At 50.0% G+C, this 27,593-nt stretch overlaps 1 protein-coding gene across 1 annotated transcript; it reads right to left on the bottom strand.

The window, feature by feature from the left end:
• Positions 1 to 173: 173 nt before the first annotated feature.
• On the bottom strand, positions 174 to 27,303 carry LOC130838447 (leukocyte immunoglobulin-like receptor subfamily B member 3). The gene is made up of 15 exons (XM_057711526.1): positions 27,266 to 27,303; positions 26,598 to 26,914; positions 26,149 to 26,451; positions 25,627 to 25,923; positions 25,105 to 25,407; positions 19,898 to 20,176; positions 18,788 to 19,087; positions 17,489 to 17,788; positions 7,481 to 7,765; positions 5,501 to 5,806; positions 3,654 to 3,953; positions 3,004 to 3,054; positions 919 to 1,023; positions 414 to 466; positions 174 to 317 (listed from the first exon to the last, which is right to left on the bottom strand). The coding sequence occupies exons 1-15, from the start codon at positions 27,301 to 27,303 to the stop codon at positions 174 to 176; spliced, it is 3,381 nt and encodes a 1,126-aa protein (XP_057567509.1).
• Positions 27,304 to 27,593: the final 290 nt, after the last annotated feature.

Below are 27,593 nucleotides of genomic sequence, written 5' to 3'. Positions count from 1 at the left end.
CTATGATGAAGAAAGATGACCCTAGAGATGAAGATTTATGTATTCAGATTCCAGCTCTTGTTACAATGGAGCTACCAAGCTGAGTTTGAGAAAGAGCTATGGCATCCATGGAAGACCTCCTCAGGGTCTTTCTGTGTGTGTTCAGGGGATAGTATTCCAGCCTTGACCTGGTTTTAGCACACTGCAAGATCCATGTACACACTGGTATCAGCTGAGGGTTCGTCGGGCCTCTGGGAGGTGGGAGTGATATTTTTCTGCATGAAAATCCAACCGTCCAACTCTGTGTATGTCACCTCCTTTGGTTCTGCTTCAGGGTCCTGCATAAAGGGAAATGATGAGTGAGGGAGTGCAAACATTTGTGGGGACTATGGGGAACGAGACTGCATTAAGAGATTGTACTGAAGAGAACCTACCTCCCTATTCACCATTCTGTCCACCTCAGGCTCACTGTTCATTATAGAAGCATCTGTAGATGATAGAAGTCATCAAAACACTTGGGAGGGCACTTCTGGATTCTCATTTTATAAATACAGATACCAGTGCACAGAGAGATACAGTGTGTATCTGGGATTACTCATCTGCCCAAAGTAGAGTCAGAAATCTTACCTCTTTGAAGTTTAAACACCCATCCCATTGTCAGCTCCCCTTTCCTATCCCATCAGTTCTCTCCCCTACTTTCTCCCTTATGTGGATCCCTTCCCTAGGTATCAATGGCTCCACTGGGCAAGAGGATACGGTGGAGAATTAGGCAGTGGTATGCAAGCTGAGAGAAGGGGCAAGGGCACTGATGTTCTCTCTTGAAAGCTCTGTGGCCCCTGCTTTGAACCAGTATCAGCCTGCAAATGTAGAACACATACCTCTACACCCTCCCCTCACCTCCCCACTTTTCCAGATGGGACTCTTCTTTCTGAGACTTACTCTTTTTATCAGGGCACCTGTGACAGATGAGGGAGAAAATAAGGATGGCAAGGAATACGACAGCCACTGAGGGCCCAACAAGAGCGTGCAGGTGTTTGGAGGTACCTGGAGGAAGATGTGAATCCAATAAGAAACAAATCATAGCAGCTCTCCTTTACTGATTGCAGGATAAATGAATGCAGTATCTCTACCTTCACAATACCCTTGAATCAAACAAAGTAAATTCTCCAGTAAAAGAAGAAAGTGAGACAAAGATGAAAGCAAGTGCAGCTGTCTTATGTCATACGGCCAGCAAACGACAAGACATTTGAGCCTAGCGTTGCAGAATGCAATATATTTACTTTCTGTAGTCTCATGAGGTGTATTTAGGTCGATGCTTTGCTGGTGAGGAAGAGGGAAAAGATAAACCCCTCTACCAGCTATTGCTGGACATCTTTTGTTGTCCATTCCTTGACCCAACAAAACCAGTCCTTTTGGAAATTAGGGAGAAAGTTGAGGCAGGAGGTGGTGCTGTTTCCCCGCTCTGAGTCCAAGACCTGAACTCACTCAAAAGAATATTGGTATTCATCTGCCAGGGATCCATCTGCATCAACACATATGTAAAATTTCACGCGAGGTTGCCTCACAGTTGGTTATTTATCCATTCTTCCATTTGTGCCTTCATTTTCTGCTTTCCCACATAACCATACTGTGATATCAACTCCCAAGAGCAGAGGCCAGATTCACCTTGTTTACTATTAGTAGTAGAGAGAAGAATGCATCTCCCCCCAAAAAACGTCCTGTCCTAATCCTCGTAACCTGTGATGATGCTTTATTATATGACAAGGAGGGATTAAAGTTGCAGGTGGGATTAAGGTCGCTAATCAGCGGACTTTAAAATAGGGAGATTATCCTGGATTATTTGGGCGATCCCAGTGTGATCACAGAGTTCTTAAAGGAGAAAGAGGGAAGGAGAAGAGAACTGGAAAAAGAGATGTGATGAAGGAAAGAGGGTCAGAGTGATTCGATGTCAGGTAGACATGACCAACCATTGTTGTTTTCGAAGATGGAGGAAGAGACCATGAGATGCAAGGAAATGGAAGAAGCCTCTAGAAGGTGGAAAAGGCAAGGGAATGGATTCTTCCCTAGAGCCTCCAGAAGGAATGCAGCCCTGCTGGCATCTTGATTTTAGATCAGTGTGACCATTTCAGACGTCTCACCTATAGAACTGTAAATAATTTAAAGCACTGTGGTGTTTTTTTGGGTTTTTGTGGCTGTGCCACACAGCATGTGGGATCTTAGTTCCCTGACCAGGGATCAAACACACGCCCCCTGCATTGGAAGCTTGAAATCTTAACCACTGGACCACCAGGGAAGTCCCAAAACACTGTGGTGTTTTAAGCTACTAAGCTTGTGGAAGTTTGTTGTAGCAGAAATAGGAAATGAATACACAGTGCAGATCCAGCACATGGAACAGTTCTTAAATGAGTAAGTTAATGAAGGAGTCCTAAATGTGGATGCATTCAGTTCTCTCTTACTGCAAGCCTGTTGGCCTACTGAGTACATCAGGGTTTCATCCTGACAGACAAAAAGTTCACTTCTTAGCAAACAGAACTTCTCTAAGAACCGACCCATCACCACCCGCCCCCCCCAGCTGCTGCCTTCTTTTCCCTTCCTCACGTCTTCACAATTCTCATCTCCAGTTAACAATGGGGACAGAATAAGCATGACATGATTCCTGAGAAGGGGGTCACGTTTATTCTCATCTGCCACTCTTGGAGGAGATCTTAGCTGCAGAAAATTAGAGATGAGGAGTCCTCACTGGGAAAGAATGTCTATATGTGTATAACTGAATTGCCTTGCTGTACAGCAGAGATTGGCACAACATTGTAAATCAATGATACTTCAATTAAAAAAAAATAAGAGTCCTCACCGGGCCCCACACTGACCCAAACCCCTTCTGATATTGTAGAATGTGGGGATCAGAGAGGGAAGGTGACAAGCCCAAGGTCACAGAGCTAGAAAGAAGCTGAGTCAATACTCTATCCCAAATCTTCTCTCTCCCAGGGTTCCACAAACAAGAGATAAGAGGAATCCTTTACTCACCAGTGTTGGAGCTTGGCTTCGTGTGTAGAAGCTGACTACTTGAAGAGTTTCCTAGAAAGAGGGACAGGAGAGAGGTGAGGGAAGGAGGCTGCCTTTCTTCTACCTCACGGAAGCGCCTTTGTCATCTAATGCTGAGTTCCTGAGAGTCTTAGGATCCCCTTCCCCTAATTCCTGGGGACTTGACTGCCTCCCTGAGACTTCAAGATACAGAGAGGGAACAGGAGAGGTTGATGTTGAAAGTTGCCCCTACCCAAGAGGAGGTCTCTTACTTTGCATTGATAACATCTGTGCCCCTGGGAAGTCATTCTGTGGGGGAGAGGTGAGGAGGGGCTTCTGGGAAGTGGGTAACAGTGAGGGGCCAATGCAACCTCTGGTCTCCCCAAACTGAGCCCAGTCTCTCCTCCTCCTGGGTCTGCCCTGACCCTGTTCTCCATTTGCCTCCATGTGTAGACCTCCCCATGTGGCCTCCGTGCCAGACATGGAGGAGTATCTCAAAAGAGCAGCCTCAGTTTTCTTTCTCTTTAATTATCTATGCTTCTTTCCCTCCAGAATTCCTAAGCATCCTCTCATTATCACAAGGCCATCCCTCAGATACGGTCTTAATATTTAGTCCAAATCACAAGACCTGGGACAGGATGAGGTGTCCTCACCTGTGACAGAAATGTACAGTGGGTCACTTGAGTCTGACCACCTGTAGGGAGAGTGATTGAAAGAGCCGTAGCACCTATAGACCCCGCCGTGGGCTGGGGTCCCAGCACCCAGAGGGAATTCTGCCTGGAGCGCTCCACTGTGGCTCTGCCCCCCAGCCAGCCAGCGTCCAAGGTTCTGCCCCTCCTTGAGCAGATGGAACACATCAAAGGCACTCTCAGAGCTGCAGAACAAGGTCACGTTCTGTCCTGACCTCACCATGGGCCCCCCCTGGGCTGAGAGAGAGGGTTTCTTGTATAGACCTGGAGGAAGGAGAGGCAGTTTAGTTAGAGAAGCTCTTCCCTACTCACACTGTCCTTCACCTCTAAACTGAGAAGTCACTCTTTGGTTCCTCTGAACTCTCTCTCTTGCTCTCGCTCTCTTGCTCTCACCACCTCCCCACTTTCTCTTTCTCTCTCTCTGTCTCTCACATTGCCTCCCTCTTAATTTTTTTTCCTTTTTGTACTTTTTTTTTTTTAACTCTCTCTGCCTCTCCTTGGATTGGTTGGTTTGATCTGTCTTTTTTCTTTCATTCCGAGCCTCTCATTCTCTAGGACTTCCCTGGTGGTCCAGTGGTTAAGACTCTGCACTTCCAATGCAGGGGGTGCGGGTTTGATCCCTGGTCAGGGAACTAAGATCCCACGTGGCCGAGAAATTATATACATACATACATACATACATACATATATATCTGTCTCTCATTCTCTATCTTGTCCCTATCTTTTGGCATTACCTACCTACCTACTATCCATCCATCCATCCATCTATCTATCATCTATCTATTCTGTCATCTATCTATATATCCATTCATCATTCCATCCATCTGTCTATCTCCATCTCCATCTCCATCTCCACCTCCATGACTTTCTCTGCTTCTCTGTCTCTCTAGTCCTCTTTTGGAATCTCTGTCATGCACACCCACGTCACCATCTTTGTCTTTGTGCCTCCTCCCCCCACCCCAGGTCTTTGATTTTTAGGGCTTCTCTGCCCCTCCCATCTTTCTCTTTAATCTCTATCCCTTTTTCTTTCTCTCTACCTTTCTTTCTTTTTTCTCTCCCACTGCCCCCCATTCCTTCCAGCTTATTCTGGGTGAGTGTGTGTGTCTGTTTCTGTGTCTCTGCTTTTCATTGACTCTGTTTTCTCTCTGATTCCATCTCTGTGGGCCTTGAGCTCCATAATCCATACCATTTGGAGTGAACTTGCAACATAGGCCTGAGAATACAGTATGAGGACCCATGAAACACAACATATAGGAGCTGGTGTTTGGCTCCGTCACCAGGGACCCTGGAATCCTGGGGCATGCTGGGGCTCCAAAACATGGAATGAAGCCAGAATAAACACAGCATCTGTGGGTGACACAGGGGATGAGGACACAGGGCCCCTAGGGAATCAGCCTAAGACAGGCCAGCCTGGTCATGAAACTTGGGTCAGATATACAGTATGTCAGTGGGTTCTTTTAGTAGAGAAGAGAGTGTAGAGTTAAAATGGAAACTAAGCTTCTAAACTGCTTCTGGTCTCTGAACAAAGTCAGAGTGGAAAGGCACCCCTTGTGTGGTACCTGCATATCTGCCTGTGTCTCATCTCACTCTTTATCTCCATTTCTGAGTTCCTCTGTCTTTACCCCTGTGTCTGTCTTTTATGTTATAACAAGTGGTCTGGACTTGTTTCTCCTCTTCACTGCCTCTCTTGTCGTGACTCTCGGCAAGCCTGTTTCTCTCCGTAAGAATCCTGCACTCATCTCCCTCACCACCCCCTGGGGCTTCCAAGTCCTGGGACATCCAGTTTGTATCCCAGGTCGAGACATCCTCACCTGTGATCACCATGTCCAGAGGGTCACTGGGGGCTGACCACGCATAGTGGGAGTCGCTGAGAGAACAGAAGCATCTGTAGGTCCCTGCACGGGCAGGAGTCATAGGGCCCATGGAGAAGTTGGCCTGGGAGCCCCCATCGTGGAGCTGCCCAGCAAGGTGCAAGGGATCCATGGTTACCCCCTCTCCGAGCAGAACCAGAATGAAGCTGTCGAACACGGTCTCAGAGCCACACTGCAGGGTTATGTTCTCCCCTGATGGCACCAGGGGACCCGGCAGAGCCGAGAGGGAAGGTTTTCTGTGGAACCCTGAGAACACAGGTGTTGTGAGTTTAGAAGGAGCCACCCTTGCTCACTCCATTCCACGGGACCTGGAATGAGTGAGGTTCCCCCGCGCCTGTGTCTCTCCTTCCTCTCTGTGTCTCCGGGTCCTTTTCTGTCCCAGTGTCCCCTCTGTCTGTGTCCCCCTCCACCTCCTCCCTCCCTTTTCTCTCTTTCTCTGTCTCTAGCGGCACCGGATTCCATTCCCACTGTGCTGGTCCTCGGCACTGTTTGCTGTTGTATGTGACTCGCGCAGACCCCTTTCCTGCTTCCTGTGGTGGGGGTGGGAGAGTGACCACCGCAGGCTGCATTTCCAGGCTTTCTTATCAGCCAGGTTCATGCTCTTTTTGACAGATTGGAATCCCTGGTAGAGGTAAAAATTAAGCAGTAAGGCAGGGACTACAGCACATCTCAGTGTCCACCCAGCTTGCGCCTGTGGATGTGGGGGTGGGCTGGGGCTCATCTCCGGCCATGCCTGTGCCTTCTCCATGGTCCCAGCTTCCATAGGGCACCCCTGAGACTGGCACCATGAGCACTGAGCCCTCCCTATGTCACTCCAGCCTCGTGGTGACTCCAGCATCCTGCCCTCACCCATTGCTGGGGAGCCTCACTTCCCCTGTTTGGATCCTAACTCGTCCTTCACCTGGATACCTGTACTGGTTCCCTATTGCTGCCACAAACATGGTGGCTGAAAAGAACACAACGTTATCAAGTTGTCGTTCTGGAGTCAGAGGTCTGACACAGGCGTCGCTGGCTTAAAATCAAGGTGTCGGCAGGGCTGTGTTCCTTCTGGAGCTCTAGGGGGGAATCAGTTCCTGTGCCTTTTCCAACTTTGAGAGGCAGCTCGAATTCCTTGTTTCATGACCCTGTCCTCTGTCTTCAAAGCCAGTGAAGCCTGGCGGAGTCCTTCTCATGCTCCTTTACTCTGACGTGCACTCTCCTGCTTCCTTATTTCTCCCATACGGGCCCTTGTGGTGACCTGAGCCCACCTGGATGATCCAGGATAACCTCCCCATCTCAAGGTCACCTGCTGACCAACCTTAATTCCATATTCAATTTTGTTTTCCTTGGAATGTAACATAACACATTCGTAGCTGTGATGTGGACATCAAGGGGCCCCATTATACTGCCCACTGCAGCACCCAATTTCCTGTGTTAAATATCCATTTATCTAAAATACTTGGAGCAGGACTTCACTGGTGGTGCAGTGGTTAAGAATCCGCCTGCCCGTGCAGGGGACACGGGTTTGAGCCCTGGTCCGGGAAGATCCCACAGGCCATGGAGCGACTAAGCCCATGCGCCACAACTACTGAGCCTGCACCCTAGAGCCCACGAACCACAACTACTGAGTGCACACGCCGCAACTACTGAAGCCTGTGCATGTGTCTAGAGCCTGTGCTCTGCAACAAGAGAAGCCACAGCACTGAGAAGCCCACGCATCACAACGGAGAATAGCCCCTGCTCGCCGCAACTAGAGAAAGCCCACATGCAGCAATGAAGACCCAACACAGCCATAAATAAAGAAATAAATAAATAAAATATAAAATACTTGAAGCATTTTCTGCTGTTGTGACTGGACCCTGACTTGCACTCCCACCAGAAAAAGTTGGGATTAGGAAGACTGGGACAATGGGTGGCTGCGCTGGACAAGAGCTCTCTGACCTGTGACCAGGATCTCCAGGGGCTCGCTGGGTGCTGACCACGCAGAGGGGAAGTGACTGTGATAGCCATGACATCTGTAGGTCCCTGCATGTGCTGAGGTCACAGGGCCCATGAGGAAGCTGTTCTGGAATATTATGTCCGGGAGCTCAGGGACACGGGATCTGTCATCCTTGTACAGCCTGAACCTGTCAAACTCGAGATGGGAGTGACACCGAAGAGTCACATGCTGTCCTTGAGGAACCACAGGGCTTGGCCAGGCAGACAGGGAGGGCTTGTCCTGACCACCTGGGGGAGAAGGATGCACAGCTTAGAGAGGAAAATGGGGAGCCCCCTCCCCTCCCTGTGCTTGGAGGCTCTTCCTCCCTCTCATGTCTCAAAGGCTCCTTTCCCAACCAGGGAACCCATACCACATGGAGAGTCCCACACCACAGAGACATGGCATCTCCTACAAGAAAAACGTCTGCTGAGAATATTGAGCAAGTGCCGACTAACGGACTCATATTAGATACTGATAATGTAAAATTAGTTGCATAAAACCAGACCAAGTAGACAACAAATGGGAGAATAACCTGTGTGAGTGACATGATGTCAGCTCACAGGAGAAACACACGGAGCCTGCAACAGAACATCCGGGACTCTCGGGAGCGTGGCACGTGGTTCCCCCGTCTTCAGAAAGCATGGCAGCAGCTACCCTGCAACGCCTACCCTCATGGAACTGCTGGAGAACTTGAGTTATAGCCTTGTCCTCCGAGGTCTGTTGTTCCTGGCACTGCTTCCTTCCCTCACTCTACAGATAGCAGCCGTTCCTCCCAGACACGCCAGGTCTGAGCACCGCAGTCTCCTCTAGGTGCCCTAGAGCCTGGCTCAGCAGAGGGGAAGAGTGTCTGGGGAGGGTTTCTGGACCAGAATTCGGGGCTAGATTTTCCTGCGCTCCCACTTTCTACTTCCCAGGAGACTCACCCTCATACGGTTATGACGTCCCATTGTCAACCCAGCACCCTACCTTCTGTGCTGTCTCCCCTCCTCTTACAGGAAAGTCTTATTTGAGGTGGATGGAAACCGAGGGTTTGGGGAAAGACTCACCCTCTTGTGCCCAGATCCTCTGGATCAAGAAGAAGCCTGAAAAGAAAGGCTCGTGATGGAGGATGCTTCTCACACATGACCTGGCCTCCCACTCCTGCTTCCACCTGGCCTAGGAACCTCGTTGGCTAGGACAGTGCTCGGCTGAGGTTGAACCCAGCCATCAGGTCGACCTCGCCCCCGTGGATGCAGGGCTCTGTGCTGTGGAGGATTCAGTCTTCCAGCCCAGTGTTTCCACCAGAGGGCTCCCCACCTTCCTTCCCTTCCAGGACTCACCAAGACATGCCAGGCTGCTGGGGGTGGGCAGCATGGGGCTGCTTCTGCTGAACAGGAGCCAGTGAACCAGCAGGTTGTGAGGTTCACAGGATGTTATGATAGTGGCCCAAGTAATGTCGTTCACAAGCCAACCACAGGACGGAAAGGTGACTCACACAGGCTCTTCTTACCTTAAAAAAAGGCAGTGTGTGTGCAGGGGGTGGGGGCCCGGCTGAGAGAGAAATTGGGCTTCCTGGAAAATTTTCAGTCTAGAGCTGTCTCTTCAGATAGTTTAACAATGGCCAGACTTGAAACGTAATCTCTGACCCAACCCACCTATGACTACATTTTCAAGTTCACCAAAAATTTATTCTGTAGTATCTAATCTGTTATTATTTTGATGCACTGAATTATTTTCTTTGTTCATTTTTGATATGATTTTCATAGAATTTATTTCCTACATTAAAAAAAATTTCCCAAACATTATATTTTATCTTTAATGCTCACCCATCTTTATGATACCTATAGTAAAATTTCTTTATCAAAAATGCTAGTTTCATGATTTTTAAAATTTATGGATTTCCTTTTACTATATCATCTTTTCCCTGTCTGTATTTCCAAGTTCTTTGAACATCTAGCAATTTTTAAAAACTGACGTATAGTTGACTTATAGTGTTATATTAGTTACAGGTGTATCACATAGTGATTCAGTATTTTTAGAGATTACACACCGTACAAAATATTATAAAATATGATGATATCCCCTGTGTTGTACATGATATCCCTGTGACGTATTTTATAACTGGTCATTGGTATTTCTTAATCCCTGTCACCTATTTTGCTGCCCCCCACCCCCTCTCCCCTCTGGTAACCACTAGGTTGTTCTCTGTATTTGTGAGTCTGATTCTGTTTTGTTATGTCTGTTCATTTGTTTTGATTTTTAGATTCCACATATAAGTGAAAACATACAGTATTTCTCTTTCTCTGTCTGACATGCTTCACTAAGCATAATATCCTCCAAGTCCATCCATGTTCTCTCATGGCAGGATTTTGTTCTTTTTTAAAAATTGAGGTATAGTTCATTGACAATCTTATATAAATTTCAGGTGTATAACACAGTGATTCACAATTTTTTAAAGATTAACTCCATCGAGTTTATTGTATGTAGCAGTTTGTGGGCTGTTTTGTGAAGACACTGATACAATTAGAAAGTAAAAGAATTAAAGGTAAGATTGGAGAGTTCCACCAAAGCCAACTTCCTGGGTGTATTGTGTACTAAGAATAGATGTGTGGTTTCTCTCCAGAAAGCAGTGGGTGCGAAGAAAACGTGTAAGCACGAGGTGATATTCTTTGAGTCTGGGCGTAAACATATCTGGCAGAAGTTCTCATGGAGTTAAGAGGTGAGAAGTCCTTTCAGGAGGAGATTCTGCTTGTAACTTACCCTCCAGTGGGCACGGTCATCTCGTGATGTGCGTTAAATGTCATCACTACCTGCAGGTCTCTCCGGTCGGGCTGAGCTCGGTGAGAACATGGAGTTTCTCTTCACTGGCATCATCAGTCTAGAACAGCTAGTGTTTCACCGTGATGAGAGTGTTGTGTATTTGCTGTATTCTGTGTGGCAGTGAGCAGATGTGTATGGCTGCTGAGCACTTGGATTTTGGCTAGCATAGCCGAGGAACTGAATTTTAAAATTTACTTATTTACTCTAATCTAATTGTTTAAGGTAAACTTATTCATGTGTTTGTTGGCTGCGTTGGGTCTTCGTTGCTGTGTGTGGGCTTTCTCTAGTTGTGGTGAGTGGGGGCTACTCTTTGTTGCAGTGCATGGACTTTTTTTTTTTTAATTTTATTTGTTTATTATTTTTTTGGGGGTACACCAAGTTCAGTCATCTGTTTTTATACACATATCCCCATATTCCCTCCCTCCCTCGACTCCCCCCCCACCTTCCCTCGAGTACCCCCCACCCTCCCCATCCCAATCCTCTAAGGCATCTTCCATCCTCGAGTTGGACTCCCTTTGTTATACAACAACTTCCCACTGGCTATCTATTTTACACTTGGTAGTATATACATGTCTGTGCTACTCTCTCGCTTCATCTCAGCTTCCCCTTCACCCCCCGCCCCCTCCCAAACCTCGAGTTCTCCAGTCCAGTCTCTGCATCTGTGTCCTTGTTCTTGTCACTGAGTTCATCAGTACCATTTTTAGATTCCGTATATATGAGTTAGCACACAATATTTGTCTTTCTCTTTCTGACTTACTTCACTCTGTATGACAGACTCTAGGTCGATCCACCACATTACATATAGCTCCATCTCATCCCTTTTCATAGCTGAGTAATATTCCATTTTATATATGTCACATCTTCTGTATCCATTCATTTGTTGATGGGCATTTCGGTTGCTTCCATGTCCTGGCTATTGTAAATAGTGCTGCAATAAACATTATGGTACAAGTTTCTTTTGGGATTATGGTTTTCTTTGGGTATATGCCCAGGAGTGGGATTACTGGATCATATGGTAGTTCTATTTGTACTTTTTTAAGGAACCTCCAAATTGTTTTCCATAGTGGCTGTGCCAACTTACATTCCCACCAACAGTGCAGGAGAGTTCCCTTTTCTCCACACCCTCTCCAACATTTGTTGTTTCCAGATTTTGTGATGATGGCCATTCTGATCGGTGTCAGGTGATACCTCTTTGTGTCTGTGACTTGCATTTCTCTGATGATTAGTGACGTTGAGCATCTTTTCATGTGTTTGTTGGCCACCTGTATGTCTTCTTTGGAGAAACGTCTATTTAGGTCTTCTGCCCATTTGTGGATTGGGTTCTTTGCTTTTTTGGTATTAAGCTGTATGAGCTGCTTGTATATTTTGGAGGTTAATCGTAGGCAACTATTTTTTCCCATTCTGAGGGTTGCCTTCTAGTCTTGTTTATAGTTCCAAAAGCTTTTAAGTTTCATGAAGTCCCATTTGTTTATTCTTGATTTTATTTCCATGATTCTAGGAGGTGGGTCCAAAAGGATCTTGCTTTGATGGATGTCATAGAGTGCTCTGCCTATGTTTTCCTCTAGGAGTTTTAACGTGTCTGGCCTTACATGTAGGTCTTTAATCCATTTGGAGTTTATTTGTGTGTATGGTGTTAGGAAGTGTTCTAATTTCATTCTTTTACATGTTGCTGTCCAATTTTCCCAGCACCACTTGTTGAAGAGGCTGTCTTTTTTCCATTGTATATTCGTGCCTCCTTTGTCAAAGATAAGGTGCCCATATGTGTTTGGGCTTACTTCTGAGTTCTCTATTCTATTCCATTGATCTTCCTTTCTATTTTTGTGCCAGTACCATACTGTCTTGATCACTATGGCCTTGTAGTATAGTTTGAAGTCAGGAAGCCTGATTCCACCAACTCCATTTTTCCTTCTCAAGATTGCTTTGGCTATTCGGGGTCTTTTGCGTTTCCATACAAATCGTAAGATTTCTTGCTCTAGTTCTGTGAAAAATGCCATTGGTAATTTGATAGGGATTGCATTGAATGTGTAAATTGCTTTGGGTAGTACAGTCATTTTCACGATGTTGATTCTTCCAATCCAGGAACATGGTATGTCCCTCCATTTGTTTGTGTCATCTTTGATTTCTTTCATCAGTGTCTTAAAGTTTTCTGCATAGAGATCTTTTGCCTCCTTAGGCAGGTTTATTCCTAGGTATTTTATTCTTTTGGTTGCAATGGTGAATGGGAGAGTTTCCTTAATTTCTCTTTCTGCTCCTCCGTTGTTAGTGTATAGGAATGCAAGAGATTTCTGTGCATTAATTTTGCATCCTGCTACTTTACTAAACTCATCAATTAGTGCTAGCAGTTTTCTGGTAGAGTCTTTAGGGTTTTCTATATATAATATCATGTCATCTGCAAAGAGTGACAATTTTACTTCTTCTTTTCCAATTTGTATTCCTTTTATTTCTTTTTCTTCTCTGATTGCTGTGGCTAAAACTTCCAAAACTATGTTGAATAATAATGGTGAGAGTGGACACCCTTGTCTTGTTCCTGTTCTTAGAGGGAATTCTTTCAGTCTTTCCCCTGGACTTCTTATTGCAGTGGCTTTTCTTGTTGTGGAGCACGGGCTCTAGGCACGCGGGCTTCAGTAGCTGTGGCTTACCGGCTCTAGAGCGCAGGCTCAGTAGTTGTGGTGCATGGGCTTAGTCACTCCACGGCATGTGGGATCTTCCCAGACTAGGGATTGAACCCCTGTCCCCTGCACTGGCAGGCAGATTCTTAACCACTGCACCCCCAGGGAAGTCCCACGCCAAGCTAATTTTAATTTAAGTAGCCTTATATGGCTAGTGGCCACCACATTGGATACCTCAAACATAGGACATACTTCATCTTTTTTTTTTTTACCAACCTGCATTGATTTTATTTTTATTTATTCACGGAAAGACATTTCATTTTAAATATAGCAGTGTGTACATATCAATCCCGAACTCCAAATCTATCCCTCCCCCCCAGCCTTCCCCCCAGTAACCATAGTTTGTTCTCTAAGTCTGTGAGTTTGTTTCTGTTTTGTAAATATGTTCATTTTATACTCCATCTTTGTAAATTTTTTCTGAATAGTTTTTTTTTGTTTGTTCTGTTTTTTAACGGAATAGTTTGAAGAGTCAACCTGCAGATTTTCTTGATCTGCTTCTGTGGAATTTCAGAAAAAGTAGGATGAAATAATTAGCTATCCAGTATGTGTGGGTGAGTACAGTAAGATCTCCCGAAATGGTTGAATAGTTCTAACAGAGTCCTAGAATAGCTGGGAGATTACTAAGAGGTTGTGGGATTTTGAAGATGATCCTACAAGCCTAGAGACCCCATTGTTAGCCTCAGAACTGGTTGGCTGGATTTGAGGAGGAGGAAGAGTGTCCATGGAGGAACCCCTTTAAAAAGAGGTCCAGGTCCTTGCTTTGTGACACTCTGCGTGCTCAGAGCCTGGGGCCAGGTCAGGTCTCAGCATGGCCTTGGTTTACACTGAATTCCATGTAGATAGTGGACTCGGCAGAGGAGGACGTTGGACTCAGCTGGATGGAAGTGAATATTCCCTCTGAGCGGGTGCAGCCGTTCACATGGGCATATATCACATCCTGTGTGTCTTCTGCTGCAGGATCCTGGGGAAAGTAAGGTGAGAATGATGGACTGAGACGTGATCTCTGAAGGCAGGAGCATTGGACATGGGGAGGGGCTCCGGTTATGGTGAGGGTTTGGGCTGGGAGGACTCACCTCGCCATTCATCATTCGGTCTTCTTTGGGCTCTGGTTCCACAATGGCAGCATCTGTGGACGGAAGGGAGTTAAGGCTCATGGGGGGACTTCTAAGAAAAGGCAGTGGTGTGCCCGAGGTGGCTCAGCCCGTCTACCCCACTAAGTTGAAGAAGCATCCCACGTGCCAGCCCAGGCATACTCTGACTGTCTCTGGATCCTGTACAAACCCGTGGATCCCACCCCACATCTTCTGTGACGGACCTTCCTCTCCTGCAGGCCAGCGGGTTCCCCAGCCCTGAGGAGCATGTAGGGGAGGAGAGGGTGGTCGTAGGCTGAAGGAAAGGACGGGGTTCCATGGGCGTCTGGAAGATGTTCCATTAAGGTCTCAACCACGAAGATCACCGCTTCACCCACAGGAAAGGAGAGCGCAGCTCTGTGCCGCAGTCCCACCTCTGCCTGGGTCAGCTGCTGCTGCGCGCGCCTCCTGCCGATGATTTCTGGTGGGACACCGGCGACAAACGAGAGCAGCGAGGAAAATGCCGACAGGCACGAAGGCTGTGGAGACTCCAAGGAGAACGTAGAGCTGGCTGGAGGGGCCCTGAGGAAGCTGTTCTGTCAATAAGCAAGCAACAGAAGCCCTGTGTGTTGGCTGTCTGTGTTGTGCCAGGACACGCCAGATTCACAGTGTCCTGTGCCAAACTGTCCCGACATGTCTCAACCTGGGGCTCCCCTGGCAGTCCAGTGGGTAAGACTCCGCATTCCCGTGCAGGGGACGCGGGTTCCATCCCTGGTCGGGGAACCGAGATCCCACATGCTGTGGGGCAACTAAGCCCACGAACTCTAGAGCCTGTGTGCCCCAACTAAGACTCCCTGCAGCGAAATAAATAAATCAACAAACAAACATCATCTCTTAAAAAGATCTCTCAACCTGACCGATTACGGTCTCCATTTCCCAGCAGGTACAAAAACATCCAAGAGAGATGCTAACAGTGGATAAAAAAAGATGCAATGAAAGACTAGCTGAGGTCTGAACTCAGGTCCACCAGGCACCTGTGTGCTTTTCTCTGCCGCCCCATGTGACAAGGCATGATGTTTTTGCATGAATGGGGACCCCCTGCATCAACCATAGCTGACTGCCCTTGCCTCCCATTCCCACCAGGACATGACAGCTGCACGGTCGGATTGTTGAGAAGGACTGGCCAGAGGCTGGATTAAGCCATGCCTCTGTTCCAGGTTCCTGAGGTTTTAACTTGCTTCAGACAATCTTGATACCCCCTCCCAGGAATGACCGGATGAAATCCAAGCTCCTTGTCATGGTTTATCAAACTTTACCTGATTTGCCTCCAGATACCTCTCTCACCTTCACCTCGCCCATTGTATGTCAGGCACACTGGTGCTTTGGTTTTTTTATTTGTTTGTTATTTTGGTCTTAATACATCTCTATTGGAGTATAATTGCTTTACAATGTTGTGTTAGTTTCTGCTGTACAATAAAGTAAGTCAGCTATATGTATACATATATCCCCATATCCCCTCCCTCTTGAACCTCCCTCCCAACCTCCACATCCCACCCCCCTAGGTCGTCACAAAGCGCTAAGCTGATCTCCCTGTGTATGCAGCAGCTTCCCGCTGGCTATCTACACGTATTTTACATTTGGCAGTAGTATATGCTACTCTCTCACTACGTCCCAGCCTCCCCTTCCCTCCCTGTGTCCTCAGGTCCATTCTCTACATCTGTGTCTTTATTCCTGCCCCATCACTGGGTTCATCAGTACCATTTTCCTAGAGTCCATGTATGTGCGTTAGCATACGGTATTTATTTTTCCCTTTCTCACTTACTTCACCCTGTATGGCTGACTCTAGGTCCATCCACCCACTACAAATGACTCAGTTTTGTTCCTTCTTATGGCTGAGGAATATTCCATGGTATATATGTGCCACATCTTCTTTATCCATTCCTCTGTCGGTGGACACTTAGGCTGCTTCCATGTCCTGGCTGTTGTAAACAGTGCTACAGTGAACATTGGGGCACGTGTATCTGTTTGAATTATGGTGTTCTTAGGGTATGTGCCCAACACTGGTGCTTTGAATGCACCAAGTTCCTTGCCACTTTGGATTCATTGTGCTTAGTGTTCCATCTGTTGGAAAGATCATTCTACGCATCTTCTCAAGACTGGTTTTCCCCGAAATGTCGCTCTCTCAGTAGGATCTTCTCCACCACTTACTCTCAATTATCCACTTAAGCTTCCCCTATCACGTGACTCCATCTTAATGTCTTTGAATCCATTCATCTTAATGAATTTTAATTCTTTTATCCACAATACTTTTTCTCCTCCATCCACATACACCCGGAATGTAATCCTCAAGAAGACATGACCCTTTTATTTCTGAACTGTTGAATATTTAGTTAGTAAAACACTAACAGATGGACAATACATATTTAAGGTGTTCCCTAAAACCCTCCCCTTCCCCCACCATCTCCATCCCTGCAGATCTCCCTTAAGCATGGGGTCAGGTCACTCTGACCCACTTCATCCAATTTAGAAATTCTCAGTCCCAGAGCACGAGAGGCTCGATGCTCCCTCTGGTTCTCGTGCTGACCACGGGCTCAAATGCTGATGGGGAATTTGGGTATTAGAAAGGGAAGCTGAGTAACCCAAGGTCACGGATCTGGGAGGTGGCAGAGGAAACACTCACACAGGAGCCCTCTGTCTCCCCAGGGATTTACAAACTAAGTTAGGAGACCTCTTTGCTTACCTTCTGTAGTGCTTGGGTCTGTGGGTGAAGGACAAGTACTTGTAGTGGATCCTAGGAAAATAAGACAGAGAAGGGGTGAGCAAGTAACCTTCCTTACCCCACCGAAGTAGGACCTTTCCTTCTGGAAGGTTGGCCCCCTGCCTGCCCCTTTACTGTGCCATTCCTCAAAGGACTGATGGGGGCCTTCTGGTCCCTCCACCTGAATATGTTGAGTGGACGCTCCCTCCCTGAGGTGTGATGGTGGGAGGAGACACTCAGGATATGCCTGGTGATGAAAGACAGCTGTGAGCAAGAGACATTCTCTCCACCCGGGTGGTGAGCACCTGTGCTCCTTAATTGGGAAATCACCTGCATGTCAGGGGGGCTTTGGGGACACAAATAAGAGGGACAGATGTGACCTCTGATCTCCCCAAACTGAGTCCAGCCACTCCTCCTCCTGGCTCTGCCCCGGCCCCTTTCTTCATTCTCCTGGATAGATAGGATCCAATATGGGCATCCGTACAGGAGGTGGAGGAGGGTTGAGGTGTCACCTACCATCCTGTCTTCCTCTCTGTGTCTCTCATTGCCTCCATTTCTCCAGAAGCCCTAAGGTTCCCCTATCACCAGCACGGAGCCCTGCAGACAGAGCTCTGTGCTGTAGTGTATGTATGAGTTCGTGTATTGTAAAGCATGGGACAGGAGGAGGCTCCTCACCTGTGACAGGAAGGTACAGCGGGTCACTCGGGTCTGACCACCTGTAGGGAGAGTGATTGAAAGAGCCGTAGCACCTATAGACCCCACCGTGGGCTGGGGTGGCAGGACCCAGAGGGAAGTCTGCCTGGAGTGCTCTGCTGTGGCTCTGTCCTCCAGCGAGCCAGTGTTCTTGGGCTGCCCCCTCCCTGGATAGATGGTACAGGTCAAAGGCGCTCTTGGAGCTGCAGAGCAAGGTCACATTCTCTCCTGACCTCACCACAGGACCCAGCTCGGCTGAGAGAGAAGGTTTCTTGTATATTCCTAGGAGAAAAAGAGAGCTTGATCCTAGAGCACAAGCTTACTAACAGTGTCTTTGGACTAGAATGAAGGATTCTTTCCCCATTCTGCAGAGATCACCCTGTATGTGCCTCTCTCTGTCTCACTCTTATCCCTATGACCTGGACTTGTGTGTGTGTGTGTGTGTGTGTGTGTCTGTCTGTCTATCTCTCCGTCTCTTTTTGACTCTGCTCTTCCTTGATTCTCCATTGCTTTCTGGCTAAATCTCCATGGCTTACTGCCCTTAAAATCAATGAGATATGGGGTTCTCTTGAATAGTGGAACCAACTAGCTACTTCTGGGACCATCAGAAAACATGGTATTGACCTTGAGCTCCCCGACCCAGAAAAAGCGATCGTGGAGTGGAAACTGCCAGAGTCTCCACAGGATCTTTGAGAACGTCTTTCTGCAGGAAGTGGGCAGCGTTGCCCAGCCCACCCCAAGGTGTTGGAAGTGACCACGTGGTGGTGAAGGTGGGAAGGGACCACTCTGTGCAGGAGGACATGGTAAAGCACGATGCTGAGCAGCTTCAGGGTCCCAACCTCTATGCAGATCATCCAGGCTCTGGACTGCAGGGATGTCTGGTACCACTGTGTTCTCGTGGCAGAGGAAGTGGGCATGGTGTTAGAGTGCGAAACCAACCCCTAAGCAGCCGGCATCGGTGCCTGAGCTGGGGAACTGCCCGGCTCCCTGTACTGGTGCATCTTTCTCCATCACTCTTTCACATTCTCGCTCTTTCACTCTGTCACAGGCTCTGTTTTCTCTTTAGCTTGTGGCAAGTACTGTCTTTCTTCTTTTCCCCTCCATGTTCATGCCTCCCCTCCCCTCTCTCTTTCCCTCTCTTTCTCTCCCTCTCCTGCTTGCCTCTCCTGAGTTTGTCAGTGTCTCAGTATGTCTGTCTTTCTCTCCCTGTACTGATGTTGTCCTGGACACCAGAACTTCCATGACACAAAGAGAAGAAGGCACTGGTCTGGCCACACTCACCTGTGATCATGATGTCCACGGAGTCACTGGGGGCTGACCACTCATAGGGGGAGTGGTGGAGAGAGCCGTAGCATCTGTAGGTCCCCGCATGCCCAGAAGTCATGGGGCCCATGAGGAAATGAGCTTGGGTACGCCCCCCAGGAAGCTTCTCTCCATCATCCTGGGAATGCCACGTGCTGCTGTTTTTGTGCAGGATAAACTTGTCGAACAGCAGCAGCGAGTGACAGCGCAGGGTCACATTCCCTCCCATAGGCACCAGGGGGCCTGGGTGGGCTGAGATGGAGGGTTTTGTGAACACACCTGGGAGCAAAGAGGTTGTGAGTTTCAGTGAGTCACCCCGCCTCCGCTCTTCCCCTGAGATCTACAGCAGGGAAATCTCCCCGCTTACCAGCAAAGCCAATGTCCCGTCCCGTCTGTCTTCTTGCATGTTCTCTAGCCCCCTTCTCAGTCTTCTGGCTCATGACTTTTACAGCCTGGATCTCACTGCCTCACCTCGACCTGCTTTTCTGCTTCTCTGCACTCAAGGCCTCCAGCCTCCTTTGTGTTTATTCTAAGCTCTTTGGCTGTTAGATCCACTCTCAGTTTCATCCCATCCCTGATATGTGTGGTGGCGGGGCTGGGGTGAGCGTGCAGGATGCATTCCTGACCCCCTTTACACCCATCTCCTAGAACGTGGGAGGGGACTGGCAGGAAATTGGTGAAGGAGGTGGAGAAAAAAGGGAATATTTCCCAATTCGCGACCCACCCCGTGCCTCTGGAGACATCTCCCGGCGTGACCTTGTCTTACCTGAGATCCAGCCCCTTCAGTGTGGGGCTGTAACTTCCCTATTGAGTTGCGGGTGCTGGGATCAGGGGACAGTCCCTCCTCCCCTGGCAGGGGACGGCAGCCTCCTGCTCCTGCTGACCCCTCGGTGGGCTCCTGCTTTCTTCACCTGGGCACCCCGTCCCTCTCTGAAACACCCTGGCTGTAAATCCTCAGAGTGGGTTCTCTTTCCGTGGTTAGGTCTTGGCTCGGAACCCTGAGTAAACCTTGGGTGGCACTGGGATGTGGACCTTGGGTAGGACGGTCTGCACGCAGGGCAGTCATGGGCCGGGCGGGAGTCCTCCTACCTGTGACCACAATCTGCAGGGGGTCACTGTGTGCTGACCACACAGAGGTGTGGCCGTAAGATCCGGAGCACGTGTAGGACCCGGTGTGCGCTGTGGTCACAGGGCCAAGGGTGAAGGTGTTGACATGATGTCTCTGGAGTTCACGGAAACGGGTCCCATTTCTTTTGAACACTTTGAACACCTCAAACGGAGGATGGGAGTGACACTGAAGAGTCACATGCTTTCCAAGGGGAACCACAGGGCTTGGCCAAGCTAACAAGGAGGGCTTGTCATGTCCACCTAGGAGAGAAGGAGGCACAGCCTTTGAGGGGAAAATGAGGAGCTGTCCCCTCTCCTTACTGCCCTCGGGGGTGTTTCCTCCTTACATCCTTCCAAGGCTTCTCCCCTAAACTGGAACCTCCTGATGCCCAAGGACGCTTGGTGGGGGGCAGGGCAGAGACAAAAACAGCCCAGCACAGACACTAGAGATGTTCTCAGAACAAGAATCACACTTAGAGTGCTGATAAAATGTTGAAAAATTTTCTCTTAAAACACAAAACACTGGGAATTCCCTGGCAGTCCAGTGGCTAGGACTCTGTGCTTTCTCTGCCGAGGGCCCAGGTTCCATCCCTGGTTAGGCAACTAAGATCCCACAAGCTGTATGGTGTGGCAAAAAACACCCCCCAAAAACAAAAAGCAACATAAAATGAAAACACCCCACAAAATCAAAATTATGCATGGAAAATAAGTGAAAGAGCTACTCGATGAAAAAAAAAATGGAAGGGAAAACATGAACCTTGATCGTTTGTTAGTTCTCCCATGTCAGCATGTGCCACGAGGTCCAGGTGGCCAGTTCCTTCTCCTGGGGTAGGTCTAGTGGGATGCCCTGCGGACCCTGTTGTCAAGGGCAGGCTGGAGATGCCATAGCCACCTCGTCTGGGAAGGGCTCTGTGGGCTCCAGCATCTTGTTCCCCTCTCACTGCAGAAATTACACTCACCTGCCCCAGACCCCAGCTTCAGGACTTCACAGTGTCATTCAGGTGAATACAGAGCTGGGGTGACCTCTGGGGAGTGTGTAGATGCGTATCAAGGACAATATAAGAACCTGGGATCCAGGTTGCCCTTCTAGGGGTCTCACCATGGTCCCCGTGACATTTGCATTAGCCCGCGTTACTCTGCTCAGCACAGAAATAAGGGGACAGGGAAGACTCACCCACATGTGCCCAGATCCTTGGACCCATGCAGAATCCTAGAAGGAAAACCACATCGGAGGTGATTTGTCTGGATGGAATGCAGGCGCCCTTGCATCCTCATCTGTGGAACCTGGTCCGTGGTGTGAGGAAGCCTAGATTTCCACCATAACCCTCTCCTCCCTTGCCTTTCAGGACTCACCTAGACTCAGGAGGCTGAGGAATCTGGGGGACATCACGCTGCTTCTGTCAGACAGGAGGCAGGAGCTGAGCAAAGCTGACAGGCTCACAGGATGTGGTAGGTAGGTGGTATCGTTTGTACAGTCAACAAGCTTCATGTCACACAGGAAGATGACCAACCTCTCCTTACCCCAAAGATGGAGAGTCTGACCTGAGCCACGTTACTGTACACACCTCATGTCGTGAGCGTCATATTTTGTTTCCTTAAACGCTGTAATCTTACGAATGGATCTTGCTGCCTTTGGAAAGTAGTAACTATGATTCAGTTTATACCATGCACTATTTCTTTCCCAAGCCAGTGACAAATATCGTTAACCTTAACTGTTTTTTTTAAGAACAACTTTTAAAAAATATTTATTTATTCATTTGTTTATTGGCTACATCGGGTCTTAGTTGCAGCACGCGGGATCTTCCATGGCGGTGCGAGGGCTTCTCTCCAGTTGAGGCGTGCAGGCTCAGGAGTTGGGGTGCTCAGGCTTAGTTGCCCCACAGCACGTGGGATCTTAGTTCCCTGACCAGAGATCGAACTGGAGTCCCCTGCATTGCAAGATGGGTTCTGAACCACTGGACCACCAGGGAAGGCCCAGCGTAACTCTTTGCAGAAGAGAAATCACATGTATCCACCTCATGTTTTTGGTTGCAAATCAAAGGGCTGAGAATAGAGACTTCGATTCTGCATTCTTAGTAGCAGACACGCATATTCTGGCTCTTCTTCTTTATTTGAAATTATTTCTTGACTCTGAGTGGAAACTTTGCATACACACACACACACACACACACACACACACACACACACACACACTCTCTGTCTCTCTCTTTCTCCCTTTCCAATCCAAGGACCACACGTGTACACAGAGAAAATGTATGTAAAGATGATTATTGTGTGGGTTTTTTTTTTTGGTTTTGATTTGTTTTGCCAGAGGAGGTGGGCAGCGTTGTTATGTATTCAGATGAACACAAAAATGTGTGAAGTGGAAACTTGCAAGCTCCAGAATGGCTGAGTGGGGGACACGTCCACGCCCGCCACCTCCAAACCTGCACAACGTGCTCCAAGCAGCTCGTGCAGGATGCCAAGGGCAGACGTCCGCGGAGCACAGTTGTTCACGAACGCGACTGGATCTGAGGAGGGGCGGTGATGCCCCAGCCCCTTGCTGGGGCTGGGGGGCGTCTCTGAGGGAGCGGGGGCTCCCCCTGCCCTGACGGAATGTTTTCTGCCCCGGCCATAGGGGGCGTCCTCCGTGTGCAGCCTCTGGGAAGCCAACCTAGGTGCCAGGGTCCTGACTCTTAGACTTTGGATGCCCCCAGGGATCTGGGTGCAGGTGTGAGGGAGGGGCTGCAGTCCTGTGTGGGGCCACCCCACCCACCACTGGACCAGCCTCTCCTTTAAAGGACTAAAGGCACAGGGTGTTCCCTGCACTAGAGCAAGGCTGAGGTGGGAGCCAGGGTCCCCCATCTCCTCCCTCCTGTGCACACCACTTTCCACCGGCAGTTTAGGGGGTGCATTCCAGGGTTCTGGCACCTGGTTCTGGGGCAGAGGAGGGGCTGACAAGGTCTTCGAGAAATGCCAGGTTACCTGGCTTGTTTCCCAAGAGCGTTGGCTAGGATTTTCCCCTACAGCGTGGCCACAAGAACAGAGAACCAAGACCCCTGCGAGGGGCTGCTAGGTTGTCTCCAAACCCACCCCATCCCCTCCCCTGCACCCATGAGCGCCGCACACACACCCACACCACACACACACACACACAAACCCACACCACACACACACACACCACACACACCCATGCACACACACACACCCATGTACACACACACAGACACACACACCACACACACATCCCAATGCTACATACATCTTGAGAAAACAGCAGACTAATCCTCTTTAAAATTTGTTTCTGGTTGTTTTATAACATTATATAAGCTTCACGCATACACTGTTATATTTCTGCTTCTATATACCCTGCAGCATGCTCACCACCAGACATTTAGTTCCCATCCGTCCCCACAGCTGACCCCCTTTACCCATTTGGCCCTCCGCCCGCCTATCCCCGCTGGTAGCCACGACTCTGTCTCCGTATCTAGATGTTTGTTTTTCTTTGCTTTGGTTTGTTCATCTCTTTTGTTTTTATAATCGTAAAATCAGACGATATTTGTCCTCCCCCTTGACTTATTTCACGTAGCAGTATGCTGTCATGATCTTGCCGTGTAGCTGCGCAGGGAAGATCTCGTCTTTCTACAGCTGAGCAGTATTCCATCGTGTCTGTGTACCACAGCTTCTCTATCCGTCTTCTGTGAATGGGCACTTAGATCTTTTCCGTGATAGATCCACTGGCTGTCACTTCAAACACCATTGTGCTCATTCAAACTGCTCATGTTTCTGGAGAAACTGTACTGGGTATCGTCTGATGAGGAGAGAATGGATTGATGGGTCCAGGAGAAGTTTTAGGGAATAGTTTTGGATTTATCTGTTCCAAACGAGAGACTGTTTTCACCCATTTATTCGGTTATTAAAACAAAGTCTGTGTTCTGGGATGAACACATCAGGGTCAATGACACACAGCAGGAAAGGTGGGGATTAAAAATAAAGAAACATGTACTGCATGTAAGTGAAACAGAACATGAATATGTATAAATGTGAGGACACAGACCCGCCATGTGGGATGTGCCTCGTGTCACAGGGCTGAGAGCAGACGGGGCCGTCAGGGAGAGGCCTCCATGGTGGGGAGGGAAAGCCCCACGGTTCCTAGAGGCAGAGCCCTCCCCAGGGACTCCCAGACCTGCTCCTGCACCCACACCCTGTCTCTCCCTCCGTGGTCTCGGCAGACAGTTCACACAACACACGCTGAGATGCCCTTCCAGAAGGTCCTGGGCCCAGGAGGTCACGGCCAAGGCTCCACCACTCTGGACGGTGCGCGGCTCCCTCGTGTGCTCAGCTCCTGGCTGCACCTGGGGTTCCTCCATGGCCGTGTCGAGCCTGAAAGAGCAGAATCCCGAGGCCCAGCAGGATCGTGGCAGCCACGCCCATCCGGACGAGGTTCTCCACCGTGTGGTCTGGGGGCGGTGAGGCTAGGAATTGTGCACAGAGGGGTCACAGAGGTCAGGCAGATCTGAATCACCCCAGAATCCAGGCTGTCCCCCCAGGGCACCTGCCTCCCTTTGACAGGCTGTGACCCTGAGAGCCCAGCCCCATATCTGAGGATTTCTCCTACTCACCACTCGTGGGATGTGACGTGTTTTGTGATGGGCGGGTGGTGTTAGCTGCTCCTGAGAGTCACACAGTGAGGGTGTGAGTGAGGCGTTGGGGGGACACAGCCCTTCTCCGGGGCTCCGTGTCCTCCGTGCCCCCACTTCTCATGTTACAGGGTTTGCACGGGTCCTCACTGATCCCCCCCTGGAGTGTGCCAGGCTCCCTCTGGCCTCCTCATTGGATTCTCTCAGCCTCCTTGTGTTCTTTGAATTCAGAACCTGCTTTTGAGTCACTTTGGAACAGAGTTGGCCGTGCCCCCAGTGTTCAGGATTAATGAGAAAATTGGTCTATTAATAGAGAAATAGTTGAGTGCTATGTGTTCTGTGTTCAGTCTCAGATTCAGGGCCCTCTAATCTTATTCTCCTACATCTTGAGTTCCCACTGATTCAACAGCTGAGGACCCAGGATCCAGGGATGAAAGGTTGGAGTTGAGGCCACTGAATGTCCTCGTCTGTGGAGCCCCCATGTCCCCTCGTTCATTACTGCCTCAGACATTTCTGGGGGCAGAGGCCTGAGCTGACTGAGTCAGAAGGAACAGGGTCAGGGCCCCTCACCTGAGACCAGGAGCTCCAGGGGGTCACTGGGCTGTGACAGCAGGTGGGGGTCACTGCTGAGTGAACTGTAGCACCTGTAGGTCCCACTGTGGGCTGAGGTCACAGGACTCATGGAGAATTCGGCCTGGAACTGCCCATCTTGGTACTTTGCTCTAAAACGTAGTGGGGGATCGGCTGCCCCCTCCTTGGACAGAAGGAAAGTGTCCATCGGACTCCATGTCTGACACAGCAGGGTCACATTCTCTCCTGAGGCCACCATGGGGCCCGGCTGCACCAAGAGGGAGGGTGTGTCAGGGAACCGTCCTAGAGAGAGGAAGGGGGTGAGGGGCTGCCGGCCTACCTGGTTCTCAGCTGAGACTCAGCAGGGCCTCCCTGAGGACCCTCACTTCCCACACATCCCCTGTCTCTCTCTGTCTCCTTCTCTGGGGACCCCTCCCCCCTGGTCCCAGCATCACCCCCTGGGGCTCCCCCCGCAAGGCCTGTGCAGAGTCTGGGTCCTTGACGGACCCGCTGGCTCCTCACCTGCCACCAAGATGTCCAGGGGGTCACTGGGGGCTGACCACTCGGAGGAGAGGTTGTGTCCACCGTAGCATCTGTACCGGCCCCCATGGAGGCCGCTGACCTGGCCCAGGGGGAAGTTGGCCTGAGAGAGCCCAGCCTGAGGTTGCTGGCCAGGGCGCTGGGGCAGGTCCTGTCCCATCTCCTTGGACAGAGCGAATCTGTCGTAGCCGACATCAGAGCGACACTGGAGGGTCAGGTTCTGTCCAGAGGCCAGGACAGGGCCCTGTGGGGTCAGGAGGGAGGGCTTCCCCGACACACCTGGGGAGAGACCAGCCCTGGGTTGTAAGGGCTGGCTCCTCCCATGAACCCCCTTCTCCCTTCCTGGTCCCCAGGTGTCACTGTCTCTCACACTCTGTGTCTCTGTCTTTGAGTCCCACACCCCCCTTCACCCCCCCACACATATGGGGCTCCCCTGGGAGCAAAGACCCCAGTAGTTGTCTGGTATCTGAAACAATGTCTGGGGCCAGGATGGGACCTCCTCACCTGGGACCAGGAGCTCCAGGGGCTCACTGGGTTCCGACCACACCTGGGGGGTGTCCCTGTTAAAGCCGTAGCATCTGAACGTCCACCTGTGTGTGGGGGTCACGGGGCCCACAGGGAACAGGGCCTGGGTCTGCCCATCGGGGCGTCGCTGTGCGTCCAGGGTCTGGGAGGACTTGTGTTCTCCTTCCTTAGTCAGAATGAAAGTGTCCAGTCCCTCCCATGAGCCACACTGGAGGGTCACGTTTCCTCCTGAGGTCACCACCGGGCTGGGCAGGGCTGAGAGGGTGGGTTTGCTGTAGGCTCCTAGGAGAGAAGGAGGCCGCTTGTTAAATGGGGTTTACACCCCCTCCCCTCCCCCAGGGCTGGGCTGTGAGAGGCACACACCCCTGAGCGCAGACGCCCTTCCTGAGGGCAGAGCCTGAGGCTGGGACCCCTGAGTGTCCTCTCACCTGTCACCACCAGCTCCAGGGGGTCACTGAGCTCTGACCAGGCAGTGGAGCTGTTATAGTAACAGTGATATCTCCCTGCATAGTGCTGTGTCATGTGTGGGATGGAGAAGTTCGCTTTCTCCCCGGGCTCCAGTGGGCTCTGTCTGCCCCAGGGGGCTGAGCTTCCCTCTTTATCCAGACGGAACTCCTGGGCCCCCCAGGTCCCCTGACACCAGATGGTCACAGGCCTCCCCCAGGGGATCACAGAGCCTGGCTCAGCCCAGATGGTGGGTTTGGGGAGGGTCCCTAGAAGGAAATCAGAGGCTGAGACCAAAGACCTCCCCACCCCTCATTCCTAGCTCAACTCAAGGCCCCTCTAGGTTTTACCACCATCATCCTAGAATCCCAGTGCTTCCCCCTGAGTTCCCAGGGCTGAAGTAAGAGGTGGGGACACGGCAGCCCGGGAGGGACTCACCTGCAGGGTTTGGGGTCCTCTGGCCCAGACTCGGCCCTGGAAGAGAGTTCCTGTGAGAGATTTGCAACTGAATGTCTGAGCTGATTCTCTTCCCATCAGGACCCCAGTCCACTCCAGCTGCCTGAGCCCTGAGATTCCCCGTGAGTGGGGGCAGGGGGGGTGGCGGTGGGCGTCCCCACCCCCTCCTGCTGTCCCCTGCCCTACTCTCCACAACTGACCGAGGCACAGAAGAGCGGAGAGGATGGAAATCATGGCTCAGCTCTGAGTGCTCCCTCTTTGTGATGAGGACACCACGGGGCCCCTGAGGATAGACAGATGTACAGGATGTGGTACGTCAGGGGCTGCAGCTGCCCCTCTGGGTTCCCACAGCTGTGGACCCGCAGCAAGGGGACGGCCCCTTCGTGGGCCTGGCTCCGATTTCTCCAGGCAGGGTTCAGGAGGACTGCAGGCCCTCAGGAGGCATCTCAGTCCAGGTCTGAGGTCTCATCTGATTCTCTTTCTGCCTGGTCTGAACTCCTGCTCAGGGAGGGCGGGATCCAGGT

The sequence above is a fragment of the Hippopotamus amphibius genome, chromosome 16 (assembly GCF_030028045.1).
Source record: "Hippopotamus amphibius kiboko isolate mHipAmp2 chromosome 16, mHipAmp2.hap2, whole genome shotgun sequence".
Taxonomy (NCBI): Eukaryota; Metazoa; Chordata; class Mammalia; order Artiodactyla; family Hippopotamidae; genus Hippopotamus; species Hippopotamus amphibius.
The sequence above is the reverse complement of the archived record's forward strand: the minus strand, read 5'-3'. Positions and strand labels throughout refer to the sequence as shown.